Consider the following 14,629-nt stretch of genomic DNA (forward strand, 5'->3'; position numbering starts at 1 on the left):
CAGCTCGTCCTGTGCAGAGGCAGACGTGGATGGAGGTCGTCCAGCTGTGGCCTGGGCCGGCTGCAGGGGCCCGGAGACTCCCTCCGAGACCCGGGTCCGAGAGCTTCCCCAAGGCTGGTCAGAGGGCCTGCCCCACCTGGGGAGCAGGAGCCAGGCAGCTGGGGACAGGCCTGAAGAGGTGGGGCAGGGGTGGTTACAACCACCTGGGACAGCCCAGCCAGCCATGGAAGAGAGCTTTACATCCACGCTTCTCAGGCTGCAACGGGAACGTTGTTAACATGCAGCTGCTGATGCTGCAGGTCTGGGGAAAGCATCGCTAACGTGGCCTCAGGTGATGCTGATGCCGCTGATGCCATGGACCACACCTTGAATAGTGAGGGTCCGGCCTGGGCTTTGGGCTCAGACAATCCTGGGGGGGTCCAATTCTGGATTTACGACTCACCAGCTGTGTGACATGAGGCAAGAATCCTAAGTAATCTGAGTCAATAGTCCCCACCTGATAGGATTGCAGAAAGGACGGAATGAGACCGTGTATGCAGAGCACTTAGTAGAGTGCCTGAGAGTTAGTCCTCAGTGTAGGTTAGCCATCAGCAGGCTGGTTCTTTCTGCTGTGGGGACGTGGGTGGCAAAGAGCAGACAAAACGTGGGGTGCGTGCATGTGTGCATAGACCTGCTCTGGGGGGCAGCCAGAGGCCCAGGCCAGCCTCAGAGGAGCCGGGACCAACAGATCCCACAGCAGCACCCATAGTGGGTTTGGCTGGCTTGTTTCTTCCACCAGGACCGTCCTTATGGTAAGGAGGGGAGCCCTATGGGAGAGGGGGCTGAGCGAGGTGTCACATTTCTCAGAATGGGAGGCACCTCCATTGGGTTTGCTCCTTAGCCTGACCCAAGGACCTAGAAGCTGGGCTCTGGGGACATTCTAAGCGGTCTTGCTCACTCCTTGGGCAACAACAGGCCTGGAGGACAGTGCTAAGCGGGGGTCGGGGGGGAGAGGTCTGGGAAGCTGTGGGCCCCATGGTAGTGGCTGTCCGTTGGCTGCTCCCCCAGAAGGCAGCTAGAGTTCACCTTCTTTTTACTAACCCGGTCTCTCTCTGTCTCTCTGTCTCTCTTTCCTGGATCTCCTGTCCACACACCCCACGTCTTAATCCACCGTGTTAGTTTCTTACGGCTGCCATAACAGATTGTCACAAGCCAGCAGCTTAACACAATGCAGATGCGTTATCCTACAGCTCTATAAGTCAAACATCTGACTCCGGTCTCACCAGGCTAAAGTCAAGGTGTCAGCGGGCTCAGTTCCTGGAGGCCCTAGGGGAAAATCCATTTCCTTGCTCATTCGGGTTGTTGGCAGAATTTAGTTCCTTGCAGTTGTGGGACTGAAGTCTCTGTTTCTTGCTATCTGTCACTTGAGGGCCGTTTTTAGCATATAGAAGCCATTTACACTCTTTGGCTTGTGGCCACCTTCCTATCTTACAAACCAGCAATGGCACGTGAACTCTTCACGTTTTGAGTCTCCCCTCTACCTCCCTCTTTGGCTGACTCTTTCTCACTGATTTGTCTGCTACCTTCCTCCACGTTTAAACACTGGGCCCCCCCCCGGGTAATCCAGCTGTTTTGTCAGCTGATTAGCAACCTTAATTCCATCTGCTACCATGATTTCTCTTTGCCATTTAGTTTTTTTTTTTTTTTAATTTTAATTCCAGTGTAGTTAACGTACAGCGTTATATGGATGTCATTCCTTTTGTCATTTAACTGTATTCAAAAGTGTAACACTAGGGGACAAATATCATGGGGGCCAACCAAACCCACCCATTGCAGCCCATTCCAGCTGGGACCCTCCATCTGAAGTGCAACAACTCCCCTTTTCAAGGGCTTGCCACAGGGCAGCCCTACACGATTTGGCCCCCAAAACCTTTCTGACATCTCTGATGTCAGGTTTGACCATCCGTTACTCTCATTCACTCTGCTTCTGTCGCATTGGCCAACTGGTGCTTCCTCAAATATGCCAGAGGTGCACCTACCTCAGGGCCTTTGCACTTGCTATCCCCCCACCCCCTAGGGATACCATGTTAATATTTCCTAGAGTGGCCATAACAAATTACTACAAACTGTGGCTTAAAAAAAAACAGAAATTTATTCTCTTCCAGTTCAAGAGGGCAGAAATCCAAAGTCAAGATGTCAGTAGGGTTGTTCCTTCTGAGAGAGAATCTGTTCCATGCCTCTCTTCTAGCATCTGGTGGCTCCCATCAATCTTTGGGGTCCCTTGGCTTATAGCTGCCTCATACTAATTTCTGCCTCTGTTATCACATGGCCAGATCTGTGTGTGTGTGTGTGTGTGTGTGTGTGTGTGTGTGTGTGTGTCTGTGTGTCCTTCTTATAAGGACACCAGTCATTGAATTTAGGGTGTGCCCTAATCCAGTATAATCTCATCTAAACCTAACTGATTATGTCTGCACAGACCCCATATCCAAATAAGGTCACAATTATAGGATGAGGGTTAGGACTTCAGCACATTTGGTGAGGGGTACAATTCAAACCACATCAAACACTCTTTCTAGATCCTCACATGGCTCGCTTCCTCCCCCCTCAGCCCTTCTCTTCTCAGTGGGGTCCTCTGTTCACCTGATTTAAACCTGCACACTCCCTAACCCTCCCTCCCTACCCCAACCCCAGAGATTTTGTTCCACTGCACTAATGTCTTCTGTGTTTACTTATTTGTTTGGCTTATTGTTTTTCTTATCCCAGTAAAAAGGCCAGGTCCAGGAGGGCAGGGGGCTTTATCTGCGTTCTTGCTGCCACACCTCCAGCACCCGAACACAACTGGCCCAGAATGGGGATAGGTGAACACGTGCTGAGGGACAGGCTCGGGTCTCCACCCAGTCATCTCATGTACCCGTCACAGCTCTGTGCCGTTCTGTTGACGAAGCTCAGAGAGGTGAGGTCACTGGTCCGCACTCCCCCAGCCTGGCCTGAGATGCGGGCCTGTGCCGGGCCTCTCCGGGCTTCTGCCTGCGGGAGAGGGAGGAAGGGCAGGTACCAGCCAGCCCCTGCTGAAGGCCCAGCCTCAGCGGTGAGAACCAGGCCACTGAGCACATGTGGGTGCGTGTGGTTGGTTATAGGACTCGCCTCCTCAGGGCAGGACCCTCGAATTATTCAGCCCCCACCTCTCTACCTGGGCCCCCTTTGGCACTTCCTGACCCGTGACCTTTAACCTGCTGGTGCTGAGACTGCGCCCACAGGCTTCCCATGGGAGTGCTTCCCCCTTCACTCCCAGGCTTTGCCTGGGCCTCCTCTGGTGGGTGCAGGGTCTCAGCTCCCAAAGGGTGCTCTCTGCCCAAGTAGATCACTGCACCAAGAGCCACCGCAGGGGAGACCCGGGCTCCCTGCCTGGGGGCAAAGGCAGCACCCGCTGCCTGACAGAACGGCAAAGAGGAGACCGATGACCCAGAACCAGAAACTAGGTAGCTGGGGTGAGGGCAGCTGGGAACGGAAGGAGCCGAGCAGGTGCGAGAAAGCAACCAACGTGTGTCTCAGGGGAGTGCTGGGTTTTGGAGCCAGGCCGAATTTAAACCCTGGTGCCCTCACAAACTAGTTATGCAAGTCACTTTACTCTTCACTGCAGCTCAGTTTCTTTGGCTCTGGAATGGGAAAACTGATGCCCATCTCATAGGAGCGTTGAGAAAATCCATTGAAATAATGTATGTGGAGGGATCGGTGGGGTGCCTGGCACACGGGAGGTCCAATAAATAACCTTGTCTATGACAAATCAGTGTGACACATCCCATTTGCCAGGATGGGCTTTCCTCCACCCCACTGTCTAGACTTACAGATAGGGAAACGGAGGCACGACAAAGCTCGGCAGCTGGGTTAGGGGTCTGTTCTGGGAACCCAGGACATCCTGACTCTGGGCCACTCTGAAGGCTTGCCAGGGTCCCCTGAGCCTGCCTGCTGCTCCAGCCACCTCCCACCCACTCCCCTCCTCTGCTCTGGGCTCTGACAAGCTGTCACATGCCCTCTGCTGCCCTCCTCCTTTGGGCGACATGACCCTCTGCCCTCCCTCCTCCCTCATTCAAGGCCCCTTGGACCCAAGACCATTCTCCAATTCCCCTGGGACATGATGAGGGACTGACTCATGCTAGAAGGCCTTGGAAAACTCCTTTGCCCTCCGGGGCCTCAGTTTCCACATTTGTAAATCAGAGACATAGAGTGGGTCTTCTCTGAGGTCGAGCTAACGGTCTCAGATTCTGGCCTCCAGCTTGGTCATTTCCTGTCCCAGATGGTGAAATGTGCTTACTCCCCTTTTACCTATTTCCAAGATCGTGACAAGGACACGTGATGCCTCCCCTGGGGCAGACCTTAGCTGTCCGTGACATTCTGGCCTCAAGTTCTCCTTGGCAAGGCTGCAGTGGGGTTAAGCAGCCTGCATCTTTCATGCTGTGTCACCCCTTCCTCACAGCCATGCAGTGGCAGACCTGTCGGGTTAACTCAACCCTACAATCCTGTCTGAGTCAGGCTTTTGAGATCTCTGGGGACTGAGTGTCATCTTTCCTTTTTTTTTTTTTTTTTTTTTTTAGCCTTATTTTTTTCTGATTTGTTTTGCTAACATTGAGCCCCAAGCTTGCCCCCTGGGGTTTTTCTGGACTTCCCCAACCCTGAGGACCTTGGATGCACTATTCTGAAAGGACTTAGAAGCAGGAGACCCAATTTTCTTTCTGGCGAGGACACTAAGTAGCTTTGTGGCTTGGGCTAGCCACTTAACTTCACTAAGACTTATTGTCTCTATCTGCAAAATAGGAACAAATAATTCTTTCCTCACTGGGACGTTGTCAGGATTCACAAGAACATTGCGGGCGAAAGATTGCGTTGTGAACCGTAATGCTTTTTGCAAATGCTGGTTAATGTTGTTAACTACCAGTCTTGACAGTGAGCTGGGGTATTTTCTTATGTCTCCTATTTGTGCATGGGTTACTTTTCAGGAGAAGCTCCTCATTGAGGCCCTTCCTGACCACTAAGGTTTTCACCTTAGGGTTAACCTTAGCCACTGGATACAAACCAGGAGATGTACTTCACGGCACAGAGCACAGTGTCTCTGACGGGTTCCCCAACAGTTGTGCAGTGCACAGCCCGTGCAGCTGTATGTGGCAATCCTGGACCCGGTTTCTTCTGGGAGGGAGACATCTCCTAGCTCCCTATCACCTAATATTGTAAACCCCCAATCTGAGACTCTTCTCATCTTATTTACTTTTTATTTTCGTAGTACTTTTTATTTTCTATTTTCTAAGTTAATTATTTGTTATGTTTAGTATTTATCGTCTGTTTTTTCCCAGCTGCAATGTGAGCTTCTCAAGGGCAAGGATCTTGCTTTGTTCACTGACATATCCCGATATCCTAGAGCAGTGCTTGGTATACAGCAAGCCCTCAATAAATAAATAGCTACTGAATGAACACCCCTATTGCAATGCATCCCCTCTTGCTATTTGGAGCAAAGAAAGATGGTCTTGCGTCTGTTCCCTTCTGGGCTGACACTCAGCCCATCCCCTAGCATGTCATTGATCAGGAAGGGGATCTCCCAGTCCTCCCAGCAGGTGGGAACCTGCCCTGTCTCTGCCCCGTGGCCTGGAAGCTCTGGAGCCAAGGTGGGCCTAGGGCAATGCTTCTCTCCTAATGGTGACTAGGTTGGGGCAGAGCCGGACTTAGCAGACTCTGAGGAGGCTGGTACAGGACTGTGGCAGCTGTGAAGGGGCTGTTCTTCCAGCTTCTTCTGCCCCTTGGGCCTTAAACGAGCCCCGTGAACCACCCCCTCTCCCTGGACTTGTGGGTTTGGAAGAGAGAGGGCTCAGAGGGAGATGCTCACTGTGGGCCTCCAGCCAGAACAAACGGAGAGGGTATTATTTTCCCAAGTCTGAAATCCCAGAAGCCCTGCTGCTGCTTTTTGAGGAGAGCAGAAAAAAAAAATCTGTGTCTCAGCCAAGCGCTTCCTTTACTGCCCACGCCCCTCTCCCTGCCGCTTGCAGGGGATTCTACAAGTGTAGATGGGCCACATTAAGGTTTTTCTGCAGGGTCCCTCGGCACTGCCCAGCAGACTGCTTGGCGGTAATGGCTAGGTCTGAAGCGCTCCATTCCCACCAGGGAGAGGAGTGAGACAGGCTATCCTGTGCTGGACATTTCCATAACTGGATACAACAGGAGATGTCCGTCACCTCACAGTCTCTATGATAGGCACTCCAAGAATTGTGCAGTGCACAACCTGTGCAGCTGTGTGCAGTGACCCCGAACCTGGCTTCTTCTCAGGAGGGAGATGTTTCGCAGTCCCCCCACAAAGTATGTTGCTTCAAAGCAGTGCTCTATAACTGGGCATGGCTGCTGAGGTCCCTTCTAGATTTCTCTGAAATGGTAACGTTGGGGTGGACCCCTGGGGCCATTTAGAGTGTTAATATGCACCTCCTTGACCCACACACGTACCTGAGACCCAGAGAGCTCAGGGCCTGGTGGGGTCTTGGCTAGCCGTGCATGAATAACAAAAAGATACAGACTCTGGGCAGATGCAGCCCGAGACATGCATTCTGGCTATGCTTTGCCTCTAGGCCTGGTGGTCCCAACAGAGATCACAAAGAAGGAATATTCAGCCCAGTGCAGACACCTCTGGGTTGGTGGAGATGCCAAGCTCAGGCCTCTGAGTGCTTAGAGGAGAAGGGAGCCCAGCACATTCTAATACCTCTCCTGCTCCCCACGTAGGACAAGTGGGCAGGCTCCAGGAAAATGGTGTCTGCTTCCTGCACCCTTTCTCTTGCCTTCCTTTCTCTCCTAGATAAGCTTGAAGGCGATCATCTGACCTGAGGCACCCCCCAAATCTCTGGTGAAGACTGTGTGTCTCCCTTTTCCAGGAATCTCTTCCTTTTCTGGGATTATCAGAACCTCGCTAGGTGTGATTACACAGAGGAACTCCAGCCCAGCCCAGGCACTAGCCCTCGAAAATTCTCTGAGCTAGGAGCTCGTCACCTCTGATCTGCCCACAGCCTGCAGCAAAGCGATAGAGAAAGCTAGGGAACTTCCTCCTCCACGCTCCTTCTTCCGCACCACCATCGACAGCATTATGGTGCCCTGCTGTGCTAGATTTCCTCCCCTCCTCTTTCCTCTCCTTGCCCTCCCCACACCAAAGCCACCAGCTCGGTGACATGCGGGAAGCAAATGTTGCACAAATGTCTTTTGGCCAATCACGTGGAGTCTACTTAGTGGGGTATAAGTGGAGTGAGGTGACAGGACGGCACCTGTCGGTGGGATGGGGACAATCACCCAGGAGCAAGCAGAGGGTCAGGGAGACCTCCCAGTGCTCGCCCCTGCCCTGACCCTAGTCTGACCCTGATGGGGCGTCTAGAATTGTGGTTACAGTGGTGAATGCTTGGGTTAGGATTGGGTGGGACGAGGGATGTGATGAGGGTGATACTGTATTTCACAATAGGGTGGTGGTCGGGGTGAGATGAGAGGGTAACTTTAGTGTGGTGTTACAGTGAGATTTTAACCTCAGGGTTGTGGCTAGGGCTGGGTTAGGGCTGTGCTAGAGTTGAATTTAGGATTGTGGAGCTCTTTTTGCGTGTGGTATGGTGGTTATTTTAACCTACCGTTTGTGGAGCCTTATTGAGTGAGCTGGCCCTACTGTGCAAAGGACTCAACAGGCACCACCTAATAACGGGGACCATATGACGTAGTGGTTAAGAGCGTGGGTCATGAGTCAGACCTCTGTTTCATCTGATTCTTTTGCTCACAGCCATTTGATGCTGTGCATTCCTTCCCCTCCCTGCGTCTCAGTGTAAAAGGATGATGCTAACCCTGGCTGCCCAGGGCTGTGGTGAGAATAAAATAGAAGTGGGTAAAGTGCTGAGTCACAAGGCTAAGCGTTCAATACTCAACAGCTGATACTCTTTATCCGTATCAGAGTTCCAATGGGAAACAGATGGCTCACTCGATGCGCTCAGTTTGATAAAGGGTCTACCTGCAAAGGCATGGACAGGGTTAGAGGAAGTAATAAAAGGGATGGGATATCCCGGGGGTGGCTGTGTAGGGAAGTCCAAAGGGGCCAGGGGCCAGCGGTTACTGGAACCAGAGTAGCTTCGGCCACAGGAGAAGGCCATGACAGGGCTGTGGCCTCTGTTAGAGGAACACACCGCTGCTGCCCCATGGTGCCCGTCAAGAGGGAGCTGGGAGGATCAATACTTCCACTCCCTCTCCTGCCCGCCTGCTGGGGTTCCCCTTCGGCTGAACAGGACTGGAAGGCAGAGGGTGACGGAGCCTGCTGGGGCCCAGAGTGGGGTGGAGAAAGGTCCGGAGGAGCGAGTGGGAGATCTCCAGCACATTAGTGGGTCCTCACGGTGACACTACGACGAGGACGTTCCTGTTAACCCCACTGCACAGTGAGGACACTGAGGGGGAGGGCCATTCCAGCCCAGCTCTACTCAAGACCTCAGAGCCCTTGCCAGCCGCCATTTTGCTAGACAGCCTCTAGAGCAGGTGAGCTCAGGCAAGTGCAGAGCAGCAAGCCTGGTGTGGGAGCCACGGGGACCGGGGCAGGCAAGGCATCTAGGGACTTTTCGGAAGACCACGGACACCGGAAACCAGCAAGAGCCTGGAGTAGATTCTCCACAGCCGTGGGTGGGGAACAAAGGCGGCTTGTTGGGGTCATTCAAATGTAATGTATGCAGTTTCCAGCATCCAACTTAAAAAATAGTAACAATAAACATTTCAAGCTTGTGGCTGTCCTCGGAGCATTTAACTGACCCACGTCCTCTAGGATTTTTGTTTGAAAGGAAAGGGTTAGGGAGTGATGATGAAGCAAGAAGGGACTGAAAAGACAGTCAATGCTCTCTTTCAGATGCCCCAAGGGATGTTTGGCCCATTGGTTGCTTTGCACAGAACTGTGGGTACTCCATGAATGTCACCCTCTGGGTAGGTGTGTGTGTGTGTGTGTGTGTGTGTGTGTGTGTCTGTGTGCGCGCGCGCGCGCGTGTGTGTGGCATGGGTGGGAAAGCTGTATGAGAGAACATGCCTCAGAAATAAAAATGGAGATTTTTTTTGGACCTTGTGAATTCTCCTTTTGAGTTCAAGGTTTTCAAATATATGTATATCAGGTTTCACCCCTTGTCTGGGACGTAGAGGAAGTTTCTGATTTATGGGCCCGGTAGTTTTTCCAGTTACACAATCTTTAAATCTGCCGTCAGTTAATTAATTTGCCACCGTCAGAAAAGGCACTGTCAGCTTCCCAGGTGAAAATCGCTTTACCAAACTGGTACTGTGATAACAATAATAAAAAAGGGGCCCAAACGCGTGCTTGTGTCCACTTGGGGGACTAACGTGGAACTAACTGCATCAGGGTCTCACATTCCTCTCCTGATCACTGGCACGTGGGTCTGCACGTGGCTGTACATGAGCGTGCACACACGCACACACCCCCCACTGGAGAGGGCGCTAACGAGGAAGCGTTAAGGCTTGTGGGATAATTTCCTGGAAAAAGGTTAGAAAGGAGCAATGAATTAAGTGCAAAGTCATCTGATAACCATGGCTGCAAGATTGGCTGCTTAGTACCCAGAGGGGCGTGTGTGTATCCGTCTATCTGTCTGAGTGCAGATGACATAGTAAAGATTGCTAAATGATTTCCAATAACAAAATGTGAAAACACATAGTTCCTTTGTCAGCCACATAGCTGTGGTTTTGTGTCCGTGATTCATTGTGGAAGTGAGTAGCTGCGACAGGCATTTTGTGGGGGTTTTTTTGTTCTTTTTTTTCCTAAAAAAATATTTGTGAAAGGTCTAAAATTCAAGGAAGTCCAGTGCTGTTTCAAGAGAAAAATTCCCGTTCCTTGCAAAACGGAGATTGCAGATCAAAACCTCTGGAGCTACCACATTCCGGCTTCTAGCCAGCTGTCTACACTGCATTTCCCTCCCAGAGCCTCAGCCCCTGACTACTACTTGACATCCACTCCGCCCTCCTGTGCACCCACCAGGAGGCGGGGGTTGCCCCTTAATGGAATCTGGTCCTGGAAGGGGACCTCAGGCCACACTCTCGGGGAACATATTTCTTTCTTTTTTTGAGGTTCTTGGGTCAAGGTCACAGGCTCTGGAGCAGGCAGTGGTGTGTAGGGAATTATGAAAGTAGTTATGTCTTAGAGAAGTCTGGGTCTGGATCTCAGCCCTGCCACTTAACAACTATACAGCCACGAGCAAATGATGGAAACCTGACAAGCCTCAGTTTTCTTATCTATAAGATGGGACTGTGCGTCACTACCTTATAGAATAGTCAGGAGGATTTACTAATACATGCAAATGTACCTGGCACCTTTGAAGTGTTCTGTGAGTGACACCCACTCTTATTTGTCCCTGGACTCTGGAGTTACCTGAGCCTTTTGTCGACATCAGAGAAGGAGCAGAGGTGACTAGAAAGTCTGAGAGGTTGCCCGGACCACACAAAGTGTTTCTGGCCCTAGTGAGGTTTCTTGCTATGGGCAAGGGTGAATATCGTCCATCAGAGGCAGACAATGCTCAGGCCTTGAGACCCACCCCAGCACTGCCCTGCTGGTGGTGATCCTGGCCAGAGCAAGAGCCTCCCTCTGCTTCAGTCTTCCCTTCTGTAAAACGGGGGCTGCTACTTCCTGTATCATAGGGTTGTTGTGCTAATCACGTGAGGTGTCAAACATAGAGAGCCCAGAAGAAATTTTAAAAATGAAACTCCTGTAGTAGATGTGTGGCACGTAATCAGTTGGTAGGTTTGGGCTGCTATAGTGCTGAACGGAGGCTCCTCGGGTTGGGGCCCCAGTTCTCATAGAAATCTCCTTTTGTTGATGTCCTGGGGTAGAGTTTCAGCCCCTGGAAAAGCAGGCTGGCTGTGGGCTACCAGCCCTTTGGCCTGCCCCTGAGGAGTATGTCACTGACCCAGGCCCCCCAGAGGGCCTATCTGGGCAGGTCCAAAAGGGGGATAGACTCATCTGACGTCATAGACCTGTGTTTGCTGTCCGGTAAGGCAGGCCTGCTAAGCTCCATACACGGGGATGTGTTATGGAGGATAGAGGGGTCCCAAAGGCCATGAGCTGGGAACTTGAGGGTTCAGGAGGTGGGCATTTCATGCCAACTTGATGGTGGTGAAATGCCCATATACCAGGCTCTCCGTGGCTTTGGGAAATGGTCCTAGCTCAATGTTCTCATCCTCAAGCTCTCTCCTTTCCCTGCTTCACCTCCAGCCCCTCATCTCCTCTAATCTCCCAGAGCGCTTGCCATGCCCACCACCACACCACGGCAGCAGCTCCGAGGAGAGCACCGTCAAGGGCGTGATGAGCTTCTGCACATGAGATGCACAGGTTAAGCCCCAGACTCTTGGCTTTACAGCTCGGTCCCAAAACACAGTTCTCAAGCTGCCATGATAGTATAGGGGTTTGGAGTACAGGCTCTGGAACCAGGATATCTGTAGGCTGTGTTTGATTCCCAGCTCTGTTAGTCACTGGCTGTGTGACTTTGGACGAGTTACCTAGCTTCTCTGTGCCTCATCAGTAAAATGGAGATAATAATAATACCTACTTCCTAATTTTAAAGATAAATTAGTTAATATATATATATATATATATATATATATATATATATATATATATATATATAAGTGCTTAAAATCATGCCTGGAAGTAATAATACCTACTTCCTAATTTTAAAGATAGTTAAATTAGTTTATATATATATATATATATATAAAACGTGCTTAAAATCATGCCTGGCATGTTGTAAGCACTGTGTAGCTACTTACTATTATTGACTGTCATCCTCGGCCCCTTCTGTTTTCCCTTTAACCAGACAGGCCTCCTTCTTGAACACCACCTGTTAACAGCACATGCCTGAATTTGTCCCCTTGTGCTCACGGTTCTCTCCCCACTCCTTTTCTCCGGCTCATATCACACAACCACTTAGAAAGCCTTCCCCAGGCATCTAGCTGTGAGATTCCTGGCCCCTGCTGCTTTCCTATCTTGGACTGTTATGAATCACTCACATGCAGGGTCTTGTCCCAGGGCTGGTATGTATGGGTGTGTGTGCCATGCCCTGCACGAAGATGCTGCTCAGGGAATAAATGTGGCTAAAATCTAGCCTGTGTTCCGCTCACCCAGCTCTGGCACCGGGAAGGAAATGGGGCAGCTTCTGTGAAGTGGCCGCCCCGAGGGGCCCCTTGCCTAGTTTACAGCAAGGCCCCAAGTGCTGGCCCTCCCCCGCCCTCTGCCTCCCTGTTTGGAGGGAGCAAGGTGCCTTTCCTACTGTGCCCACATGGGACTATGCACCTTATAAGGTGCCCATAAATGCACGTTGGAAGCGGGGGAATGATGAATTCGTGACATCCAGGCTCCCCACAAGCCGACAAGTCTTCCTCGGGGAAGCCGGAGCCAAAGGCTTCAGACTGCCCGCTGGCACCGGCTGGCTGAAGGATGGGGCCCGGCCAGGGCTGGAGAGAGAGCTCCAGTGAGGCAAGAGGGTTGGAAGAGGCCCCTGGGACGGTGGAAGTTCACGTGGTAACTATTTGGGGACAGTAGCTATGTGCCCAGCACTGTGTGACTCCCTGGAGAATATAAAGAGGGTGAGACTCGATCCCTTGCCTTTCTCTCTGGGGGGATCTGTGTTCCTGGCCAAGCTGCAGCCCTTGGGGTGGTCTGCTGGACCCAGAGGGAGGCAGAGGAACTCTTGGAAAGGCCCTTTCCTCTGGGGAAAGGGCGATGACCCCAGTAGTTTGACACTTGGGCAAGGTAGGTAGAAAATAAGGGGCATTTCTGGGGACCAGGGCAGCCTGCTCAGGCTCTCCTGCCCTATTCCCTTGCCCAGCCAGGAGAGAAAAAAAGGCAATGCAGGGTCTCAAGGGGCCAGGGCTTGGCCACCTGACAGCATACGAGGCAGACTGCTCAGTTGAAAAGGGTATGTCGACATGAGGGGTCTAGAGGGTGGAGGAGAGAGATGAGGCCTAGAGGGGTCTTCGAACCCTTGGGATACGAGGCAGCAACTACTTCAGGGCTGCTTTGGAGGCGGGGGTCAGGCCCAGGCCAGGCTTGTGCTCCACAGACATTCCCCTGGACACGCACACCTCCCCCCAACCTCTGCCTCTTATTCACCTGCAGTGAAACAGGGGTGCTCTTTCCTCCTGAGCTGCCTGGGAGAGCAGAGCGGCCAGAGACTGGGATGACAGACTCCCCCAGGAGTCTGCCCCCAGCCTGCCCCCCAGCCTGGTAGAGGCATCCCCTGGGGTCTGTGTCCCACATCTCCAGAACTCTCAGACCTGGGTGTGGCCACAGTGCTAGAGACTCAGACCTCAGAGCTTGGGGATATGACTCATAGGCAGCTGACGGGGGCCGGGCTGGGGACTCCAGCTGACCACTGAGGCCCAAGGGATTAGGCACAGCAGGGTAAGCATAGCAGGGTTAGTGGCAGGAGAGGTCTTGAGACAGCCAGCTCTCAGACATTTCAGGAAGGCACCAGGGAGTGAGTGATACCACATCAGCCTGCCAGGAAGCAGGCAGGGGCGGGGTCCCCTGGGCACCACCCCACTGAGCTTGCCATGGGCCTGGAGGCCTATGGATTCCTCTCTGGCGTGCAGGAGCACAGATCCACTATTCCTGGGACAAAAAGCTCCCGCCTCAGGGGCGCCTGGGTGGCTCAGTGGGCTAAGCGTCCAACTTCAGCTCAGGTCATGAGCTCACAGTTCATGGGTTCGAGCCCTGCGTCAGGCTCCGTGCCAACAGCTCAGAGCCTGGAACCTGCTTCGGATTCTGTGTCTCCCTCTCTTTCTGCCCCTCTCTTGCTCGTGCTCTGTCTCTGTCTCTGTCTCTCTCTCAAAAGTAAATAGACATTAAAAAAAGAAATCTCCTGCCTCTTCGGGGTCACCGTGTCACTGAAGCCAGGGTCAACCCTGGCTCTTTAAAAGCCCTTCCTCACACTGTGCTGAAAGTGGCTCCCCTGTGGCATGGTCCTGGGTCTGTCCTCTGGAAATCCAGTCTCCTTCCTGCCTCAGGCCTCCTCGCATCTGATGACAGATACTGCAGTTTGGGGGAAGGTAGCCAGGTTTAGGAGGGTCCTAATTCCCCCAGGTACAGTCAGGGGACCCTAGCGCCTGGGGTATGAGCGAAGCCTTCAAGGGACAGAGAACACAGTCAGAGGAGCCAGGAGAACCTTCTAACTGATAGTTACAGGCCAAGATAGACTTTCGGGGTGCAAATGCTGACTCCTCCATTTGCGTCCGACTTCAGCCAGGTCACGATCTCGCGGTCCGTGAGTTCGAGCCCCGCGTCGGGCTCTGGGCTGATGGCTCGGAGCCTGGAGCCTGTTTCCGATTCTGTGTCTCCCTCTCTCTCTGCCCCTCCCCCGTTCATGCTGTGTGTCTCTCTCTGTCCCAAAAAAATAAATAAACGTTGAAAAAAAAAATTAAATTTAATGTGATGTAAAACTCAGTGACTCGGCCACACTAGCCACATTTCCAAGTTTCAAACGTGGCTGGTAGCGTATTGAATAGCACAGATATAGAGCATTTCCATCAGCACAGAAAGCTCTTTTGGACAGAGTGATGCTAGACAAATGACCTTGGACAAGTTTCCTTGACCTCTCTGTGCCTCAGTTTCCTTTTCTGAAAA

General features: G+C 52.2%; 1 protein-coding gene across 1 annotated transcript in view; it reads left to right on the forward strand.

Moving 5' to 3' along the window:
• The window catches only part of LTBP2 (latent transforming growth factor beta binding protein 2), a 103,456-nt gene that overhangs the window by 25,219 nt on the left and 63,608 nt on the right, over positions 1 to 14,629 (forward strand). The window contains exons 4-5 of the mRNA XM_047079353.1: positions 2,938 to 2,944; positions 7,157 to 7,167. Of these exons, the coding sequence (XP_046935309.1) occupies positions 2,938 to 2,944; positions 7,157 to 7,167 (18 nt within the window). The remainder of the gene's footprint in view (positions 1 to 2,937; positions 2,945 to 7,156; positions 7,168 to 14,629) is intronic.

This window comes from Lynx rufus, unplaced genomic scaffold (assembly GCF_022079265.1).
Source record: "Lynx rufus isolate CCGP_SWC_20201006 ecotype Redwood Valley unplaced genomic scaffold, mLynRuf1.p SCAF_17, whole genome shotgun sequence".
NCBI classification, from domain to species: Eukaryota; Metazoa; Chordata; class Mammalia; order Carnivora; family Felidae; genus Lynx; species Lynx rufus.